We start from the raw sequence: 22,380 nt of genomic DNA on the forward strand, positions 1-22,380 counted from the left end.
CCGCAGCCATACCGCTGTGCCACTGGAGGGCAGGCTTACATTATAGTCACTATTTTAACAAATTATCAGAAAACAGTATGGTGGATAAAAAAATTTGAAACTGATAATATCATCTTATTGAAAGAAACTTCTTATTGATCTTAACATTCATAACACTCTGAACCAAATGTAAACCTCAACTTTGTAGTAATAAACAGTTCAATACAATAAACCTATATATTCATCTTTATAATATGCTTCAGAAATTGTTAAATAGCCAAAAATAATGATTTACGAACTTGATATGCATGTAATTACCGGCTTATTATGTTATATTGATAAAGGTAGTTCGTTATGTATAAACTCTTCGAAGATAGCGAGTTATTTTTTCAAAGAAAGCATATAACTCTTTATGAAATATCTAAAAATTGTACTTTCATTACGAGTGAAGATAACATATTTTCTTAACATAAAATTTTACCATTTAAAAGTGTCCCTTTTATTTTCAACGCATGTTTGGTTTATATTTTGTGTAGTTAAAAATTATTAATTTTTCTTATTTTATTACTTTGTATAGTCATTGTATATATATATATATTCTAATACAAGTTGTATTTACAAAAATAAAACAGTTCATTCCATTTTATTAAAACAGAGCAGTGACTAGAGTGCACCTACATTTGCGAGGGGTGAGCGTAGCCTATTGGGTAGCGTAGAGAATTATAGATCCTAGACTCCGTGATTTGCAACCAATTACCACCAGAAACAAAACGCACTCTGAACTTTCGGGTCGTGGGTGCGTTATAAGAGTGACGGTAAAATCCCACTATATTCAGTTTAGAGTAGCCTACGAGTTGTCTATTGGTGGTGTTGAATATCTGCATAAGGATGGCTAGTGCAGACAGCCCTCGAGTAGCTTTGTAAGAAATTCAAGAAACTTCAAGATTTGCAAGATTTTTCGCTTGATGGAATTTAGGTTTCACTTCTGACTCAGAACCTTTATATTTTGTTCAACTGTAATCTTCGGAAGGTCTTGTTTTTTTTTAAACAAAAAGTAAGTTTCAGGATTTACAAAGTATCAATGTTGAACAGATCTATAACTACCGTTACCCAATTTGCACATTATGGCTATATAAATGTTATTCATGACATCATTTGTTAATCCCTTTCATACTGGTATGGGTCAGAGCGCATGTCATCACGTTTTGTAGACTTATATTCAAAATTTGATTAAACTATTATTTCATGAATGCATGTCCATAAATTTAGAATCAAATTTTAGTTTATAATTCAATTACAATAAATTTGCACTTATTAGATGGAACGTTTCTTCTTTGGTTCTTATCCAGAAAAAGATAAATGTTACGTACTTTAGCCTCAGTAGACCGGTCATGATTTACCATATTAAATTCTATACTAGAAAAAGTGTTTGTTTGAATGTCACGAGAATGAATTGGTCCAGCATAAGTTTAATATGTCTACTCGAAAATTGATTCCTCTTAAAACAATGTAGTTAAGGAAGACTCTCGCGGGGATAGTAGTCACTCTGAAATTTACAAGCACATATTAATGACCTTACGTCAAAGATAACTTATGAATACTTAAGGTATAATTGTACTTTCTCACTACATCTCCAATTTCACATTAATTCCTTCGAATTAAAGCAGAGCTGATGTTTTAATCTAAACAAATACAAAAACGATGAACAGGGAAGGAGTTATATAACTTCCAAGATATTATGATACTTCACTGTGAATCTTTTTACATTGTTTGCTTTTCGTCTATAGTTAATAAAAAAGTGCATACTTTTTAGCCGTGGCATAGTGGCTCATAGAACGGTTCTGAGTTGTTTATCAAGTACAAACGTTTAGTTCATAGCTCCGTCATCTCTTGACCGATTTGAGATCTAATTACAGATTTGAATTCAGAAGGTCAAACTTTTTCGATTGATATATTTGACCATGCCCAAGGTCCCATATATTAAATTACTCTAATCCTGCCTAAGAAAATTTCAATTTGAGGGTAAGCTGGTAGAGATCCTGATGAGGAATAAAATCGGATCCGGTATATGCGCTTGGTATTACTGGCGCACAAAAATATAGCTGATGAAAAGGAAAGAAAAAGGTCGCATAGATTAATTTCTCTAATCCTGCCTAAAATAATTTCAAGTGTCGCGGCTATTGAAGATTCTATCTTGTTTAGCATATGTTATCACTATTTTATTTACAGTGCTTAATTGTTATTAGTATTATCTGCTATTTCCGTAGTTTCAGGACAATTTCTTCAAGCGATCGAAATAGTATCGTTCCCATATCGTTGTTTTATAACACTAACAACAGATTTATTCGACGGGTATCGAAGTTTAATTATGAATGATAATACGACGTCAACAACCACAAACGCCGCTAATGTTATATGGTAATGACACTCTACGGCTATTTCGAACGCTTGAAAAAAAATTGATCTGAAACTCCGGAATTTGTCATTGGATATTTATTTAGTTATTAACAGCTAACTATTGTCTACTATTCTTAGTTTCAAACACATTTAGTCCCTAGTTGCACAGCGGTATGTCCGCGGACTTACAACGCTAGAAACCGGGTTTCGATACCCATGGTGAGCAAACCACACATAGCCTATTGAGTAGCTTTGTACTTAACTTTAAACAAATACATTTTACATAGATTATTCGCTATTAAATAATATGGAAAGACAGAGGTAACTCTGCTTGCTTATGAAAAACTTTTAAATGCATTTTCTTAATATACTGATATACTAAAAGTTAATGTTTATGTTATATACGTTTGGCTTTGATGACATCTTGGCTTTAAAAATAGTATTTTATCTAAAGCCGAAAAAAACGGATGTTTGTTCAATCATAATCCCGAATATCTTCGTGGAAAGTAATATGTATTTTCTTGTAAATATCAACGGAAGTATCTCAGATTGAATTATTCTTTGTTTAACCAAAAGCTTTCCTACTAACAAAATTCTAACGTTTTTAAAAACCGGAAAGTTATCATAAAATATTTTCTTGAAGGGATACTATATGTTTGGATTAAAAATAAAATTTTCTATAACTGTCCAACCGTTTTTTTTTTCATTCGTCAGTTTGTATACATATCTCGGAATATTATGAGTAGCAGATGTATAATAATAGCTTTTCCTTTATACAATATTTAGTTTCGCTATATTTTATTCAAGGTAAGACGTTCACATAACAATATCAACTCCAGAACGGAAAAAAAGGACATATTACATAAAAACGAACAATGTCAACAGAAGAGCTAAGGAAAAAGAAAATAACTTTTTTTTGTATACTTCACAGTGAAGCAAAGGTTCTTCGTGTGTTGATATAAAGCAGGAAAGATCATTCGTTTTAAAGAAAGGTTATTTTGTTATCAGTTCTCCATCACAAGGAATTTTTTTCAGCAAAAAGTAAGCTAGAAAACGTAAATATTTTTCTTTTCCTGAAACTAATATACTTTAAAAACGGAATCATATAGGTCTAGTATATTTCACAAAGGTATTTGTAAACAACAAAAAAAAGTGATTTCACTCACAAATTGGAAACGTCAATATTTGGTAATGATATACAAACCAAATATAAAATTTGTGGCTTTTACGGCTACGTTTGGTTTCACCGTGCTATGTGAAAGACGAATTAAATATGAATATAAAAAATAATGTATTATGTAATTTTCTTCCGATATTTAGTTTCCTAAGTTGTATTTGAATAATATATTACTAATGTAATTTACTACTCAAGAAAAACTTTAAGCATTTGGAAAATATTTAATATATTTGTTTATTACATACCAGTAAAAATACACACCAAAATGCTCGTTGTTTCGACAGTTACCAGTTGTCATTCTCAAGGCCTGTCCAGTTACACCAAGGTTCATATTTATAGACCAATATTATTACCACTTATATATTGAACAGTATTTAACGTAGTAATGGTTCGTATATTGGAGGAAGGGGTGATCATCCCGAAATGCAGTTCAAGCCAAATAGATAACCTGTATTTTTGTTTTAAAAATAACAATTAAGAGAAATTATGTGTTTCCCAAGAAACTTACTTGTATATTCAGGATGATTCATCTCATATTATTATATTAATTGTCTGGTCCTGTTTTTCTGTGTAGATATTTCTTATCTTATTTGAGGAATGCTAACGTGAAATGAATTTTAAATAACTAAAATTCATTTTGATTCTACTTTTAATATGAACTATTTATTGTTTGATCTATTGGAAAGGAATAAAGTAATTGCTATTTTCTTTTGACTCATTTTGGAATGAAATTTATTTCTTCTCTGGTTGACTGCTAATGATTTATATATATATATATATATACTATATGTTATTTGCGCATATCAAGTTATAAACCAAACTTTGTTACGTTTTAGAAAATCTTCAAAATGATATTACAACACATTTTATTGATATATCAAGTTACTGGTTCGTTCAGTAGCGTATTTTGGATAATCATTCCATAATTCACTTAAAACCAAATTAATATTTTTGGGAGTAACAAAAAATAATAGTTAATCACAAAGCTACGTTAGATAAATGTCATCTTCTCTACACAGTTAAGATATTTGGTTATTTCTTTGTTGTTATACGCAAAGCTAAATGGTATATCTGTGCTCTGCCCACCGCTAGTACCAAAATCCGAGCTTTAGCGTTACAATCATACACCAAGGGTCCCCCCCCCCCAAGCCTTGGTGCCATATAATACACAGCCTTTAAAAATTACAGTATCTGTCGATATAAATAATAAATTCATTAGCTACCTATTAACAGATCCTTGGTTTAGTTTTCATTTATAAATGTTTTTACAGTAAAGTAATAAGTAACAGCTTTTACATTGCTTAATTTTAGCAAACTTGTGATTTTAAAGGTAACATAATGTTACATTTGGTTTCACCGTATTGTCTGAAGGATACAAAGTATGTAACTAAAAACTGCCCACTCACCCCCTAAGTGGCTCAGCGATAAGTCTGAAGGCTTATAACGAAAGAAACCGGGTTTCAATACCTGTGGTAGACACGGCACAGATAACACATTGTATGTCTTTGTGGTGAACAACAAAGAAACAAACTAACTAAAAACTGCCCACTCACCCCCTAAGTGGCTCAGCGATAAGTCTGAAGGCTTATAACGAAAGAAACCGGGTTTCAATACCTGTGGTAGGCACGGCACACATAACACATTGTATGTCTTTGTGGTGAACAACAAAGAAACAAATAAACTAAAAACTGCCCACTCACCCCCTAAGTGGCTCAGCGATAAGTCTGAAGGCTTATAACGAAAGAAACCGGGTTTCAATACCTGTGGTAGGCACGGCACACATAACACATTGTATGTCTTTGTGGTGAACAACAAAGAAACAAACAAACTAAAAACTGTGCTTTCTGTAATTTTATTCCAAAACATATTTTTCTGAAATGTAGTTAAATAATATATTAGATAAGTAATATACTATGCCAAGTTTATTTCTAAAATTCGTTTGGGAAGCATAAACCGAGGAGACTGTTTGTTTTTGTTTTTTTTTGTTTGAAATAGTATGAGAATGTATCTAAAAGAAATACAGCGAAGGTTGAGAATAAAAGATAAAGTTTGATGAGTGTGTGTGTATATATACTAGTAAAAAAAATTACGCGCAATTTTGAAACTGGCGAAATATAAATAAAAATGTATACTTAGCGAACTAGGCAGCTTATAAGAGAGGATTCGTATAGTGTACTTATCTGTAATACAAGTAAATGTTTTTCTTATCTTATGTTTGATTCTAGTCTGTTTGTCACATGTTTTGTTCCGCCATCTTACTATCTCTTACACTTGTAGATTATTGTTTTTGACATGTTAAGTTTTATCTTCTCGCCGTCTGTTACACAGGTATAGATTGGTGCTTCCCATATCTTTTATTTGTTGAAAAACATGGGTATAAGAAAATACTCCCGAACGAGCGATTAATCACTTTCTTTCCGAAGATTTGACAGCTATGTTGGTAAGCAGCTGGCTAAGGAGAATAACGTTTGTCCTTAAAACTGGCCAGATCTCCAGTAAATCCGATAAAGACTTCAGCGAGCGGAAGCCGCTGCTGACGCAGATAATGTAATATCAAATTTATATTGACTTTTATTACTCCAGGAAGGAAAGCTGTCCAAGCCTCTTTTCATTGACTAAAGATAAACTACTTAACATTCCTGTAAATCTTTCGGAATCGGGTAAATTAAACTAAGAACGTTATTTGCTTTGACCACTCAAAACTTATTTTCTTGTCATTGACTCCATTAAACCACAATGGTTTACGTAAATATCATCTTAGGAAAGTGTTTTTAACTATAATTCTTCATTTTATGAATAAGAAACCTTAATGGTGTTCATTTTTCACAATTAGAAATTGTAGACAGTGCAATTCAGGAAGTTTGATAACATCCAAAAATAAAACAGCTTTAATTGCAATTAAATGCCAAGGCTACTTTTTAGTAATTTTGTTTTAAAACGTTTAATTTTTTGTTGTCCGCGCCTTTGAAATTTACGTTTTTGGTATAAGATGGGGGTTAATAAAAGTTTCGAAGAACCTTGAATAATGTCAATCATGTCATCTAAACTTATAACAGTTTCCTATACATCTCTGTTTCTGAGTTACATATAGATATATATGTGCATATATCCACTGTAAATTTTAGAATGTTTAATTTCCTCAAAAAGTATTTACATAAATTCTCGTATAAATATATAACATTATTCGTGTTGTAAATACTCTACAGTACAGTATCTTTTAAATAAATAGATAACTTCTACCAGTTGAAATGAACTCATTGCCTGTCATGGTTGCCAGGTTTTACAATAAAAAACAAGCTAAAAAAGGAGCCCAGATCCGCGGACTTTGCAACCAAGTAGCCTATATTAATATCAAACTTTTAGTCTAATCAAGATAGACCTATGATCCAATTTGATGTATCTGCCTACAAGTAGAAATCCAACGCCCTGTGTTTCATCTTAAAGTTGCAACCAACTAGTATGAAAGGTCAAACCATCCTTGTATTCTACCCGGGGCCTTCGGCTAAGAATTAAAAGTTTTATTACCTCAGCATTCCATCTTAAGGTTATAGCCAACTGAAAAAGTCTTGAACACTTTTGCTTTCCTTCACTCTATGTCAAATTGTCAGCCTACGAGTAATTGTATGACGACCCCTACGTTCTATATTGAGGTCTCAGCTTGCTTAAACAATTATTTAAATAATTCAAAATCAGAGACGTGTAAAACAAAAATTCAGTTTTATCTTTTGTCTACCAAAATTCACTGCCAAAGTGGACTTTTGACCATAAGCATAACTCATCAGTTGCGGCCAGACGGTGAGTGACAAGACATTTTCTGAAACAAAAGTCCTTTAAACACAAAAATCATATAGGTCTCGTACAGCTCACTAAGATACTAGCAAATTAAAAAAAAATGATTTTACTTACAAATTGGAAACATAAATATTTGGTAATGATATCCAAACCAAATATAAAGTTTGTGGTCTTAAATACGAAGAAAAATATGAATATAAAAAATAGTATCTTGTGTAATTTCCTTCTGATATATAGTTTACTAAGATGTTTGTTTGACTTACGATATATGACAAAGGTATTCAAGAGCTATCTGAGTCAGCCATTCCTAATTTTGAACTGATAGATTAGAAGGGAGACAGTTACCAAACAGCACCCACCGCCAATTATTAGACTACTCTTGTCTGACCAAATAGTGGAATTTTATCATCACTCTTAAACTCCTACACGTAGGTCCATAGTCCACCACTCTAGCCATTGGGCCGCGCTAGGCCCAAATAATACGTGTAAAAAGCATCCATACTCGTATTAATGGCCAAATAATTTTTCACTGAGGTAAACCTTTGGTGTTTTCGAATGGTTTCAATACTGTAATTAATGTATTCTGTCATTAAACTGAAAATAAAATACTTTCGAGGCCAAACACTGCCAAAGGATAGGGTCATTGAAGAAGGATATTGTTTGTTTGTTTTTAATTTCGCGCAAAGCTACACGAGGGCTATCTGCGTTAGCCGTCCCTAATTTAGCAGTAAACATGCTCGCCCTTTCAGCCGTGGGGGCGTTATAAAGTGACGGTCAATCTCACTATTCGTTGGTAAAAGAGTAGCCCAAGAGTTGGCGGTGGGTGGTGATGACTAGCTGCCTTCCCTCTAGTCTTACGGTGTGACGGGGATTCGAACCCGCGACCCTCAGATTGCGAGTCGAGTGCCTTAACCACCTGGCCATGCCGGGCCTGAAGAAGGATATAATATTAACACTTGATTTATAAAATAAACAGGCTTTAGTACATCGAGGAAAATTGTATTTTTCTTAATTATTATAAGAAATGCGCTTTTTTATATGTATAAACTTTCAAACGATATTTTAAAATTTATATTAGTGTTTAAAAATTATCTCAGCACATTATAACAAAAGCATCTGAATTGAATATAGTATTACATTTCATTGTGACGTTATTCCTAAGTCTTCTTCAGAAGATAAGAGTTAGGATCTCTTACAACGAAAGAGAAACTACAGACACGGGCAATGTTTAAAGATTAAGAAACGTATTTTCAATTTCATTGTGAAGTCTTGCATCATATATTGCTCGAAACGAAAGAGTATTTCCTATGTTTTGATAAATTCTCTAACAAATTCAGAAAAAACTACCTTAAAAAATTTAGGCTGAATTAATATATAATATATTGCATACCGAAATCATATTTACTTACTAGATACGTACACGAAAATGAATGATCCAATCAGAGAATTCGTAAAAGTGATTTTATACATTTAAAAGATATATTACATCTTTGTCTGTATGTAGATCTTTGGTATCTTTACCCACTTACACTCCTGCCAATACATATACAGATCTTTGGTATCTTTACCCACTTACACTCCTGCCAATACATATACAGATCTTTGGCATCTTTACCCACTTACACTCTTGCCAATACTTATATGTATTGGCAGGTGTGTAAGTGGATAAAGATGCCAAAGATCTGTATATGAAATGGTTCGTTTACAATAAATATTCAAGTAATTTTACAGGTTCCTGAAAACATTATAGAGAAAATTTTTATGGGATAGGTGCTACTTGACCAGAAAACTATTAATCATTTATTAGACATGTGTTGTGTCTTAGAATGTGCATTGTTAACAATAATAATAGTTCAAAGCTACTGACCCCTTTGTAACACTTCAAACCTTTAGAGCAAAGTGTGTTCTAAGTGAAAGAAGTGATATATAAATTTCTTGATTATTCACTGTCAGAATATTTCTTTAAAACAGAACCGAAAGTTGCTATTTTTAACCTTAACTGTTAAATCGACTGTAAGATTAAAATAAGTTGTTCTACGAACAGAATCTGGTCTTATTAATTCAATATTAAGTTATGTTTCAGAATTACAAAATTATTTTTAAATATTCTGGAGAGAAGGCCAATAAGCGACGATTGACTTTACGTCCTTGAAGGACAAATAAAAAAATGTATGAACGAATTATCTTTGTATATTGTAAAGTTATTCTTTCTTTTTTTTTGGACTTGGGAAAAAAAAGCTATATTTCACCCTTTAATCGATTGTTTTTGCTTCAAGTGAAGCTCAGTCAGCCTACTATTGCTCAAGCTATCTATAAAAATAGAAATTTCAAGCCTTAATGCATAGACAAGATAAATACAAATGTCATGCTGTAACTGAAAGCAGTTGAGCACGTTCACCTATTACACAGACTGAAGGTGAATAAGACCATTCTCCGTAAACCAAACATGTCGCCCGTAGCGCTATGGCTTGCACCTACGGAGACACGCAGATGAATGATAGTTAACCATGTATATAGACATAGTTCAGTATATGTTTCGATTCTTAGCAAAGTAAGGCAATTTCTTACATTTGACAGCTATACTGTCATATTTAGTAGCAACTTGAATATTGTGTATCTTCAAATATGTTGTCTACTTATTACTAACTTAACCTCATATAACCACATAAGTTTCAAGAACTTCATCTACAGACTTAGGTATCAATCAGGCAGCCATAAGGAAGAGCAATTAATTAAATAATTCCCGAAATGACACTAAATTTTGTGCAACGTCAAACACTACACTAACATTATCTTCTAATTTCATTTTATCTTGTCCTTCCACCCTCACCCCTCGTCCAGTGGCTCAGGGGCAAGTTGTCAGGCTTACAACGTTAAAAATCAGGTTTCGATGCCTGTGGTGAGCAGAGTACAGATAATCTATTCAGTAACTTTGCAAGTATAAAACAGTTTTTTCGAGCAAACTTGTGTAAAAAACAAAACATTTTAACTTTTATATCAAAACTAGAAATTTAGTGTTTTAGAGCACACACAACTAGAACATTCACTTCGTCATAAAATTCAAATCGTTCAATTAGTTTGAAAGCACCTAAAGTCACATATATAACAAATTGGTTTACTCTGGATATTATGATGGATTGCCTTGATCGGTGGAAACATTTCTGAAGCTTTGCACGTAAATTACGTTTGTGAAAGTCGGTTTTTCTTTATCTTGTGCACATATTCGCTATTTTCAACATTAACGACAGTGTTGTCACCTAGCGGATAAAAAGGAAGGTTGGTCACGTATCTTGACGCTTAACTTTAATTTTAGGGAATTACTAAACTTAAACGTTTAACATTTTATAACTAGATGAATAGTTAACATATGTTATGGTTTAACGTGTGTTATCGTGTCATTTCATAAACATATTATAAAAAATCAATTTCACTGTTAAGCGTAAAGCAACACTATGAACTACCTGCGCTGTTAAAAATTGTCCAGTCTCATTTTTTAACATTACATCTTACAAGTCATGAAGTAAGAACAATGAAACGATAAGTAAAATGAACCAATTTATAGTGTGAAAGTTTCTATTACTCGTATTTATATGGAGAATTAATCTCTGCAAACATTAAGTACAATAAATGTCCGTTTCCATACAACACTAAAGCTAACCATTATCCGAAAGCTTTAAATAAAGCAAAATATATTGTGAAATCGTAATGTCAGCTCTTTCTGTTTTGTGAAATCATTTTACTAAACAGTAGATTGAACTGTAACCATTAAATTCAAGTTACTTTAAACATAATTCGAAAATATACCATTATAAGTGATGCACTTTCGGGTCTGCTGGGAATTATTCCATTCGACTATAGATCGTTATAGAGGGCCAGGGAATCATCATTCTGGAATACAGTTCGTTATTGTCTGACTAGATTTTATCATGCCGGAATACAGTTCGTTATTGTCTGACTAGATTTTATCATACCGGAATACAGTTCGTTATTGTCTGACTAGATTTTATCATACCGGAATACAGTTCGTTATTGTCTGACTAGATTTTATCATAACGGAATACAGTTCGTTATTGTCTGACTAGATTTTTATCATACCGGAATATAGTTCGTTATTGTCTGACTAGATTTTATCATACCGGAATACAGTTCGTTATTGTCTGACTAGATTTTATCATACCGAAATATAGTTCGTTATTGTCTGACTAGATTTTCTTGTTGGCGCGTCTTTTGCACGAGAACTTCACACAAATTTCACAAACACTGTACTTCTGCCTTTTTTTTATTGCAATATAAACGTGGGTGTTCAATCATTTTTTCACTCTTGATAAATGTTTCGAGTAGATTTCATGATGCTATTTAAGTTGAAACGTCTGATTTAGCTTGTTAACTGACGGGTAATTTTGTTTGCCTTTTATAGAGGAAGTACTGGTAAGGAAAGAACTGAATCAACTCCAATCTATCTCTTTCCCGATCTTGACTTAAAAACCAGAATATGAAAGTTTGTTTGTATTTTGAATTTCGTATATGGACTATATGCAAAAGACGTCTCTAATTTCACGCTGATATACCAGATGGAATGCAGCTAATTACCATCAGCCACTTCTAACTTTTAAGCTACTCTTTTTGGACCAAATAATGGGATTTCATCATTACTCTTATCTTGTGTGCCGAGCGTGGTCCAGTAGTTAGAGTAAATGGACTGTGGATCTAAAGTTCCATTGTGAATATAAGATAAAACTCATATAGTCATCATACGAACGTCAAAAGATTTTACATCATATAATTACAGTAGACTAACGTACATTCACACGCACTTGGCTGGCTGAAAATCACTGACAAAAAAAAAAATAATAATTGCTAATTGACTAAGTATTGTGCTGTTTTTCTTTACGTTTAAAGCAAATTTACATTATTTAAATTTCGAAAAATCAGAATGTTATCTGTAAGTTTTTAACATTTTGTTTAAACGGAAATAGAAATCTAAGTATGATCTTTAGTTTCAATTGAAGCTTAGGTTGTTTTAGACAAACTTCATTCTATTTAGAAAAAGGATTGTAAGTCCTAATAAAGCAATTGACAAATGTTCGTTATCGTTGAATGTAAGAAGAAAGAAAAACAGAAATGTTCACAGCATGATTTATTTTAACAATATACGTTATTGTCTGTTTTTCTTTACGTACTTCCCATTTTAACAGTGTATGAAAAGCAGAAAGATAAAGAACATAAGGAACTTCTTTTCTTGATCCCATTAGTATATATTTTCTACATTTTATTGGGGATTCAAATCGGATTAACCGTTTGTATACAGACCTAATTAATAATGACTTCAAATATATTTCTAGACAATATGAAATATGATGGGAAATTCATAAAATAATACGTTTCAACCTATTTATCATATTACACTACTACGTTTCAACCTATTTATATTACACTACTACGTTTCAACCTATTTATATTACACTACTACGTTTCAACCTATTTATCATATTACACTACTACGTTTCAACCTATTTATATTACACTACTACGTTTCAACCTATTTATCATATTACACTACTACGTTTCAACCTATTTATCATATTACACTACTACGTTTCAACCTATTTATATTACACTACTACGTTTCAACCTATTTATCATATTACACTACTACGTTTCAACCTATTTATATTACACTACTACGTTTCAACCTATTTATCATATTACACTACTACGTTTCAACCTATTTATATTACACTACAGCCAGCCGTCAAATGTTGCGCAGAAGACAAATAGAATTGTAAAATTCTGTAGAGAAAAAAGGTTGAATTTTTTATCTTGTTTGATAATCATTAAAATTTGCCAATATGATACCACTCAGTGATAATGAATGTATTGGAAAATGTTAAAACTTCTTCAAGGAAAATATGTTTAAAAAATTTATATGATTATTTAGATGTTTCATTTTTATTAACACTCGTGAAATCAAGCTTTCATAGATCAAACTCAAATTTATCACGTAACTATCGTACCAACTCTCATTTAGAACAACTTTATCACGTAACTAGCGTATCAACTCTCATTTAGAACAACTTTATCACGTAACTAGCGTGTCAGCTCTCATTTAGAACAACTTTATCACGTAACTAGCGTGTCAGCTCTCATTTAGAACAACTTTATCACGTAACTAGCGTATCAACTCTCATTTAGAACAACTTTATCACGTAACTAGCGTATCAACTCTCATTTAGAACAACTTTATCACGTAACTAACGTGTCAGCTCTCATTTAGAACAACTTTATCACGTAACTAGCGTATCAGCTCTCATTTACAACAACTTTAACACGTAGCTAGTCTATCAAATTTCATATAGAATAAATTTAGTTCGTAGCTAGCGTATCGGCTTTAATTTAGAACAATTTTAACACGTAGCTAAGTTATCGGCTCTCATATAGAACAACTTTAGCACGTAGCTAGTCCATCAGCTCTTATTTAGAACAGCTTTAATACGTAGTTAGCATATCAACTTTTATGCATAACTTTAATAGTTGCTGTTAGTCATCTGTACGCTTTTTTTTATGAAGGAACAACTCATCAATGCTGTAACATTTTATATTTACTGCATAGCTAACAGTACTAATATAAACTGATCTGGTGTAGTTTACATGTCTTTTTTCAAAATAATCTATCAGGTTAATGATATTTTATGAAGCAAATAAAATACTTGCAAACAAAGACTTAATTCGAAAGTTTGAAAAATACAGACTCCTGCCTCTAACAATCAACCAGCACACACGATCTTTAAACCTTAAGTTTATCAAACTAAAAGCACAAAACAAACAAAACAGTTTAAGGTAAAATATGATACTGTTGTTTGTTGTGTTTCCCAAGTTGAAGTTTGACTAATATTCAGCCATGGCTTAGTAGCATTAGTTCAGGCTGTAATAATTTTCTGCAGATGGATAAAGACGACAGTAAGATAGGAGTTCCTTTAACTGAACTCATATATCAAGTATAGATGCTAACTTTACTTTCACATAAAAGGTATAGAACCTTTTACGTTTTATCCAAAGGTTTTTGATTCTATGAAAAGAGAATCAATAATCATATTTATAGTACGCTCTATGCTGAAATTTTCATATTAAGAGTAAAAACAAACACAATATCGATGTTAGTACTCAAGTTACCATACTAAAAATTACAAATACTGAATCGGTTCATCACTGTAGACTCTTCTCAAGTTACCATGTTGAAAATAACACACATAGTCAGCGCATTACAGTACACTCTGCTATCAAGGTATCCTGTTGAAAATAGCATACCCGGAATCAGTGTATTACAATACATTCTGTTTTCAAATTATGTTAAGAATAATTACAGGATCAATGGATTATAACACTGTCTGTTTTCTAGTTATCATGTTTTAAAGCTATCATACTGAGAGGGCATACACAATATCGATGTTCTAATATCGCCAGGAGCGATAATTGTTTGTTTGTTTTTGACAAGTTTATATTTTATACTTTTTATAATGACAAGACACATTGAAACTTTTTAACAAAGCTTCCTCCCAAAACAATGTTTTACCATATAACATATCGTCCACATGTATTTGCAATGTTTGTTTATATATATCCTAATTTGAACATGAAAACCACAATTCTTGTATCTTACCTACATGTTTTCTGTGACTTTGAGTTTCTGATCCAATTGACCAATGTGTGATTTTGCGTCTCTAGGTTAACGTGGACTGGGAGTTGAGTGAAACTTTGTGCGACTTCTACATAGCTGTGGACGTCACGTGCAGCACAGCATCCATCTTCAACCTTGTTGCTATAAGTATTGACAGGTGAGTTTTTCTTTTATATATGATAAGTTTTGAAAATATGTAACAAACGTATTTGTGTTTCTTTGTGACGCAGTTTACATCAATAACTATTAGCTGGTAGCTCAAAATATTTATCATATACTGTGAAATATATTAAAATATAAAAATGTATTTCGTTTCAAAATTGCTGTAGATTATTTCAAAATATATTTATGAGGCACAAATGTAGCTTCTGACAGTGTAAGAAACCAACAGTTTGTAAACTGATATTACTTACTTGACTCTACGTGTGTTCTTATGTTATTATAAATATTTTGTTTTCAGTTTTTTCTCTTATCTTACAGCCAAATAATGTTCAACACATTTATATAAGATATAAAAAATAGGAAATCTTCAGAACTTATCTAATTCCCTCGTTCATTTTGTAAAGTATATCATATAAACATTTAAAATGTTTATGTGTAAAAACAGCTTTCTATAAAGACACACAACTAATCTTTAGCTTCTAGCATTTGTTTGTTTGTTTTGAATTTCGCGCAAAGCTACACGAGGGCTATCTGCGCTATCCGTCCCTAATTTTGCAGTGTCAGACTAGAGGGAAGGCAGCTAGTTATCACCGCCCACCGCCAACTCTTGGGCTACTCTTTTACCAACGAATAGTGGGATTTACCGTCACATTATAACGCCCCCACGGCTAAAAGGGCGAGCATGTTTGGTGGGACGGGGATTCGAACCCGCGACCCTCAGATTGCGAGTCGAGTGCCCTAATCACCTGGCCATGCCGGGCCCACTCTAGCATCTGTAATAACCTGGTAGCATACTCAGAACAAGTTTCAGATCAAAAGGAAATGTTTATTTCTAGCTTTTAGAAAGTCATAAAACTTAATAAACTTATCAATTCGCAACTGGGAACACCATTTAAAACATGAAGAGAGCCCAATGCATTGTATTGTTCAAACGCAATAACTTACTCATTACAATACCACCTAAATGCCTTCAAGATTACAAGTTTTGCATCTTTATGAAGCCGGAAGGATTATTCTCATTAATGTTTTTTTTTTCTCTCAAGGGACGTAATAAATTTCTTAAGACATTTTCAAACTAACGTTATATACCCTTTAGTTTTTTGAGTTGTGGGTAACACTGAAAACTATACTTATATTATTAATGCACAATTCAAATAACAAAGTTTCTTACGCAATTTCCTTTGGCATACCAACCATTCATGTTTATCTGGCTACTCATAATATATTAAGCAGTCCGTGATTTAAACTAAATAGAAGACAGCTATTTACTTGGGATACTATAACACACATTAACTGATAACATTGTAATTTTCTATTATCTTATCTTTTCCATCTGTTACGAAAATATGTGTATCAACTTACACGCCTATTATTATTTAACACGTTACCCAAATAAAACCTGATTAGCTAATTTCAAAATACTAATACTAATATGTTGTTGTAATTATGTTATGCAGTATCTTTAAAAAACGATTAAGTGTTAAGCTTTATAAAGGATTCATTTTAAACTTTTAGTTGCCTAATTTTTCCTTCATGTTAATGTACTAATTTAATTCTAAAATTTAGATAAAGGTTGAGGCAGTTTAAAAATAATATTATCTTTGGTCTAAAATATCTTGAGATCATGTGAGAAAGTAAATATATTTGATGAAATCGTGATCATGTTTGAAATATTGTATTATTTACTCATTTGTTCCGATTACACAATGAAACAGCTTCATATAAACAGTATTATTTTACAGATTTATAGCAGTGACTCAGCCAATCAAATACTCCAAACACAAAAACAACAAGAGGGTGGCTCTTACCATAGCTATTGTTTGGATCGTTTCAGCTGCAATTGGTTCCCCTATAGTGTTAGGCCTAAACACAACTCCAGAGAGAATTCCTCAGCTATGTATATTTTACAACTCTGACTTTATCATCTACTCTTCACTGAGTTCCTTTTACATTCCTTGTCTTGTTATGGTATTCCTCTACTACAAGATATTCGTGGCCATCCATGAAAGAGCCAAGCGAAGCCTAGGAAAGAGGCTTCCCATTTCTTCCAATCCCAAACCAGGGATTGTGATCGAAAATGCGTCACAAACTCAGCGACAACAGGAAACAGCCCTAAATTCGTCATCTAAATCCAACGATGAGCACAAAGAAAAATTACAACATCTTCAAATTGTTGTCGAAACAGAAACTTGCACTAATACCGGAAGCGGAAGTCAAGGAGATGATGATTATGAGGAAGATGTTAAAGATGACGATGAAAACGATCGCTGTGAGATTTTTGAGAATACGAAAACAACCAACTTCTGTCTGAGCGATGTGTCTAGAACAGATAACGAAACTGCTGGAAAGAATTATAATGCAGACTCTGGATATGTGACTTCCCAGATAGAAGAGACGCAGTTTTGCATACAAAATCCTCGCACTGAATCCCCAAAGCTTTCAGACACGATCAAATCCCTGGCTTCCGAGACTGCGCCTAAAAATGGCACTCCAGGAAAAACTCTGTCTCTAGCTTTTAGTGGTAATAATGGTAGTCATTCTAAGTCTAAAGAAAACATACCAAAAAAGAAGTCGAGATTTAATCTTGGACGAAAACATAAAAGTAGTCGCAAAAAACGTGAAAAGGCTTACGCAAAAAGAGAACGTAAAGCAACTAAGACCCTTGCTATAGTGTTAGGTAAGTGTGTTTCGCTAATATTTATTACTAGTGGTTTTTTTTTTTCATTTGTAATTTTTTGTTATAATTATCTGTAGCTGAATACAGATTTTATAGATAAAGCACTTTGTAAAGCGATACTATGTGCAAAAGTTAATTTAATTATCAAACAATCTCCCTGGTCTATGTTACAAATGTAACGTTTTTTCACATAATTATTTTTATGATTAGTTTTCTGTTTGTAAACTGGAAAAATTACTTATTACTCAAATTATAGAAGTTACCTTACAAATATAATGCTTTGTACTTTTTTTTTAATTTTAATCATAAAAAGTTTTGGTGATCTTGAAGCGCATGTTTTGAAAGAAGCAACTTACTAATTTTCAATCTTCTTATGCTGTTTTTATTTAAATAAAACAACAATAGCATTAAATTATTATACTTGAAACTACCACAGAACTACTAATACTCAATAAATATTTACAAATGTGACTGTTTCAAGTGCACTCCTAAAGATTACGAAGTAAGAAGTTGAAACATTTAGAGTGTTTAAGATTGTCCCATCTCAGTGTTTTTTCTTTAAATATTATATTACTGAGTAAATGCTTTATTGCATTTTGTGACCAGAGACAGTCTGATTTTTAAACATTCGCTGTGTGCAAATAAACTTTGATTGTTTTAGTAAATGTGTTACTTGATATTAGTTTAGCTCTTCAGCTGAAAATATTTTATGTGTTGTATACTTTTTAGGTGTGTTCTTGATTTGCTGGGTACCGTTCTTCACTTGTAACATTATGGATGCGATCTGCATAAAACTGAAAAGTGCCAATTGTCGACCTGGTGTTACAGTTTTTCTTCTCACTACTTGGTTAGGCTATATAAACAGCTGTGTTAATCCTGTCATCTATACTATATATAACACAGAGTTCCGGAAATCCTTCAAGAAGATTCTCAGAGAGCCGTGCAAGTGATCATTGAAGTTGTTCTTGTGACTATTTTATGCTGCAGAAGCAATTCGTAGTTGTTCTAGAAACTATTAAACAATGTTACCATATTCGATATTTTTATTTGCTGAAGTTAAAATAACAGTAAACAACATTTCTGGTAGAATTACTTGTTATTTTCTACATACTCAAGTATAGTTTTAGTATATATTGTCCAGGCAATATTTGCACAAAATGTGAAAATATTAGGTTCTTATGTGATTCTATGTGCTACAGCATTTTCCAAGAACTTTTCATTGAGGCTGAAGAAAAGACATTTTGAGGTCGAGGTTTTATTGAAATTGATGTGTGTAGCCACCTTGAGCTTACCTAACCTAGAATAAAATAACATTTTCCAGTTGCACTAAAAGGCAGCGACAGAAATATAACTGTCATTGGAATAAGTCTTAATTACGACAAAACTAAGGTCAAACTAAAATGAAGATGAATTTATAATTGATCTCAGTATTACCAGTCAACACCTGTCTTGTGAAGAACAATTATTAAAAGAATCCTGCCATCTCTGGTTTGACAATATTTTATTGCAAAGTGATAAATGCTCTGAAAATAATCACCCTAAATTATGGAAAACATTACACACCTTGGAATCAAGTGGTGGACTTTTATAATTTGACTTTAGTGCAGAAAAGTTAGGACACTCTTTTAGCTGTTTTTAATTTGTGTCAAAAAGTCTAAGTTGTCAAGAATGAATACAATCCTTCATTTTGTAAAGGAAGACTGGAAAACATTTCCAAAGATAAAGCTAAAGATGGTGTAGTTATTATATTATTGTTTTAGCTACTAAGAAGTAGATACTAAAATACACAATGATGTTATCAGAAAGCGATAGTGTTTATATTGCTTTTTGATGAATAACATGCGTTTTGTTAGTAACGTGATTTTCTTGAAGTAATTCGTAAACTACGATAAATGGAAAGATTCCAAGACAATGACAACCTTATAAATAGGTTCTACAGCATCACGTATTTTGCTAAAAACTTTGTGTTCCGCAGTTGGTGAAGGTCTATATTCTAACGTTAAACGTTTACCATCATTGAAACGTTTAGATAAATAAATAGTTAAACATGTCAAATAAGTTGTCTTCATTGAATGTCATAATGACGCTGATTTAACAGTTTTCTTACACATTCGAAGATTTTATTTGGTCAAAAGTCACGCTATAATTTAGAAATACGGAGAAATATTTATGAAGTTTGGAAATAAAATAAGTAAATCTTCTTTAGTAGTTTTTTTTTTCCAAATTTATTATTGTGCTTGAACTTTACTTTGTAAATTTTAAGGGACAAACCTGTATAAGAATTCTTTAATGGACATCTCTGCCGGCTTTCATTTCTTGTACAATACTTTGGAAAGTATGTCAGTCCAATGTTGTAGCGACTGTTGAACTAAATGGGAAGAAGAGGAAAGTCTTCAGTATTCTTGGGAATTATATAAATGGCAATTAAATGTCATTGTGTCGTCATTTCTGAATCGTTCTTAAAGTATATATATATCCAGCTGACATCAACGTCTTTATTGCTACAAATGAAAATTGACATTAATTGATTAATTATTTTTATGTTAAAGCCAAATATTAGTGTATAAATATGTCGTTTGAGACGTTTATAGTACAGTCTGACCTTGCATTGATATTGTGGTGAAAATGCAGCTCATGATACAAAAACTGGATTGTGTTTACTTAAACACAGTTTGAATGTAGACTTAACATACTACTAAGCTTTTAATATCATAAATGCTTATATAATTTCAATATAGGCTTTAATTACTATTAAGCACTTAATATGATAAATGCTTATATAATTTCAATATAGGCTTTAATTACTATTAATCATTTAATATTATAAATGCTTATATAATTTCAATATAGGCTTTAATTACTATTAAGCGTTTAATATGATAAATGCTTATAGAGTTTGAATGTATACTTAACATTCTACTAAGCATTTAATATGTTAAATGCTTCAACAAGTTTACATCAGCTGTAGAAATTAATGAATATTATATAAGTAACAGAATGTATTCACTATTCTTAAATACCTTCTCCAAATATTATGATGTGTTGGTACTTATGTATTTAGTTCCCTATAATTTAATTATCATACGTGGTGTTGTATTTGTGAATGTAAAATATTCTGTGAATTACTGATAATATGTTTGTGAAATGTCTTGTTCCACCAGTAATTTGTTAAAACCTAAATATTGAATATGTTATATCTTTTCTCAGTCTCAAATTGTCTGTATTATCAAACTCTCTGTAATGTATTGACAATAAAGTCGATTGAGCTGAGTGATTTGTGAAGCTGTATTTTGTGAGTATTATAAGAGGCAAAATTTTGAAATATGTGCCTGGAAAATAGCAACGTAAGCATTTGGTGTTAAAAGTTGGCAAATGGTGGTTTTAGTACATTTAACGTTTGCTGGTTTCTAAAATATTATTTGTGAAACTATATGTTAACCTTTGACCCTCAGTTAAGAAAATGGCGGGTATATTACCTGTTCGGTATCTGTGATTTGCTGCTTTTAGCAAAAAACAATAGTTGCTGGTAGCTTTATACATATGTAAAATGTTGTCATTTTCTGATGAGTTGGGCCTGGAAGTGAAACTCAAGCATAAGTAAGCTAGCTAGTCGGTCGATCAGTCATACAACCTATCTGAACTCAGGAATACCTTGGCTGATTAGCTACAGGTTGTATATATACACTAAAGTATGAATTGTACATGATTTAAAACAAATATTGTTGAATAGATACAACAAATCAAGTTTACTGTAGTATAGCAATAACAAATCCATGTTTGTCAACTGTTCCATAATGGTTTATTGTTGTAGTCATAGTTGTTTTTCAAAAAATGTTTGATGAACAATTGATTTTATTTTGTGCTGAGTTTTAAAAGATATATCAACCCATATCAATAGGCGTATTCACAATAATGTGTTTTCATTAATAAATTTAGACATGTTCTCTCTTCTGCGTTAACCATGTTAACGTTACTACTTGTCTCATATTCTAAATTTTGAAAAGAAAAATTCATTTAGCTGACAAATATAACATTATTTCTGAATATATTTCAAACATTTTGTCGTAAATATTCTACCAATTGCACTATAATTTCATTTTTTAAGCAAAGCATGTTTACTCAGTAATGTTTCCACATTCAGCTGGCGTGAAAGTCACATTGATTCTATGAAATTTGATATAATAATGCTCTAAATGCATCTGCATTTTCACTAAGTATTAATGCTCCACTTGGTTTCCCTAGAGTCATCACCAATGCCTTACCATCTATTATCAAACAGTAGTTCCCAGTGTGTATCATTGATGTTGAAGTTACTATGCCTTGGATCAACACATCTTGTAAGAGGGATTCACTACCTATATGGAGACATCCACTTGCGGCTGCAAGTGATGTTGGCACAGGCATTAATTCATGTTGCAGAATGTTCTTGTTGCAAAATGCTCCTGTCTGCCTTAATAGTTGTATGTTTGCTCTTGGTTTGTTTCTTCACAACATACAATGATGAGAATGTTGGTGCTTTGT

General features: G+C 32.0%; 1 protein-coding gene across 1 annotated transcript in view; it reads left to right on the plus strand.

Annotated features, from left to right (window-relative positions):
- The window catches only part of LOC106458625 (dopamine D2-like receptor), a 61,298-nt gene extending 40,705 nt beyond the window's left edge, over positions 1-20,593 (plus strand). The window contains exons 2-4 of the mRNA XM_013918148.2: positions 15,068-15,177; positions 16,925-17,859; positions 18,589-20,593. Coding sequence (XP_013773602.1) covers positions 15,068-15,177; positions 16,925-17,859; positions 18,589-18,809 — 1,266 coding nt within the window. The 3' untranslated portion in view covers positions 18,810-20,593. The remainder of the gene's footprint in view (positions 1-15,067; positions 15,178-16,924; positions 17,860-18,588) is intronic.
- The last annotated feature ends 1,787 nt before the right edge of the window (positions 20,594-22,380 follow it).

Source organism: Limulus polyphemus, unplaced genomic scaffold (assembly GCF_000517525.1).
Source record: "Limulus polyphemus unplaced genomic scaffold, Limulus_polyphemus-2.1.2 Scaffold494, whole genome shotgun sequence".
Classification (NCBI taxonomy): domain Eukaryota; kingdom Metazoa; phylum Arthropoda; class Merostomata; order Xiphosura; family Limulidae; genus Limulus; species Limulus polyphemus.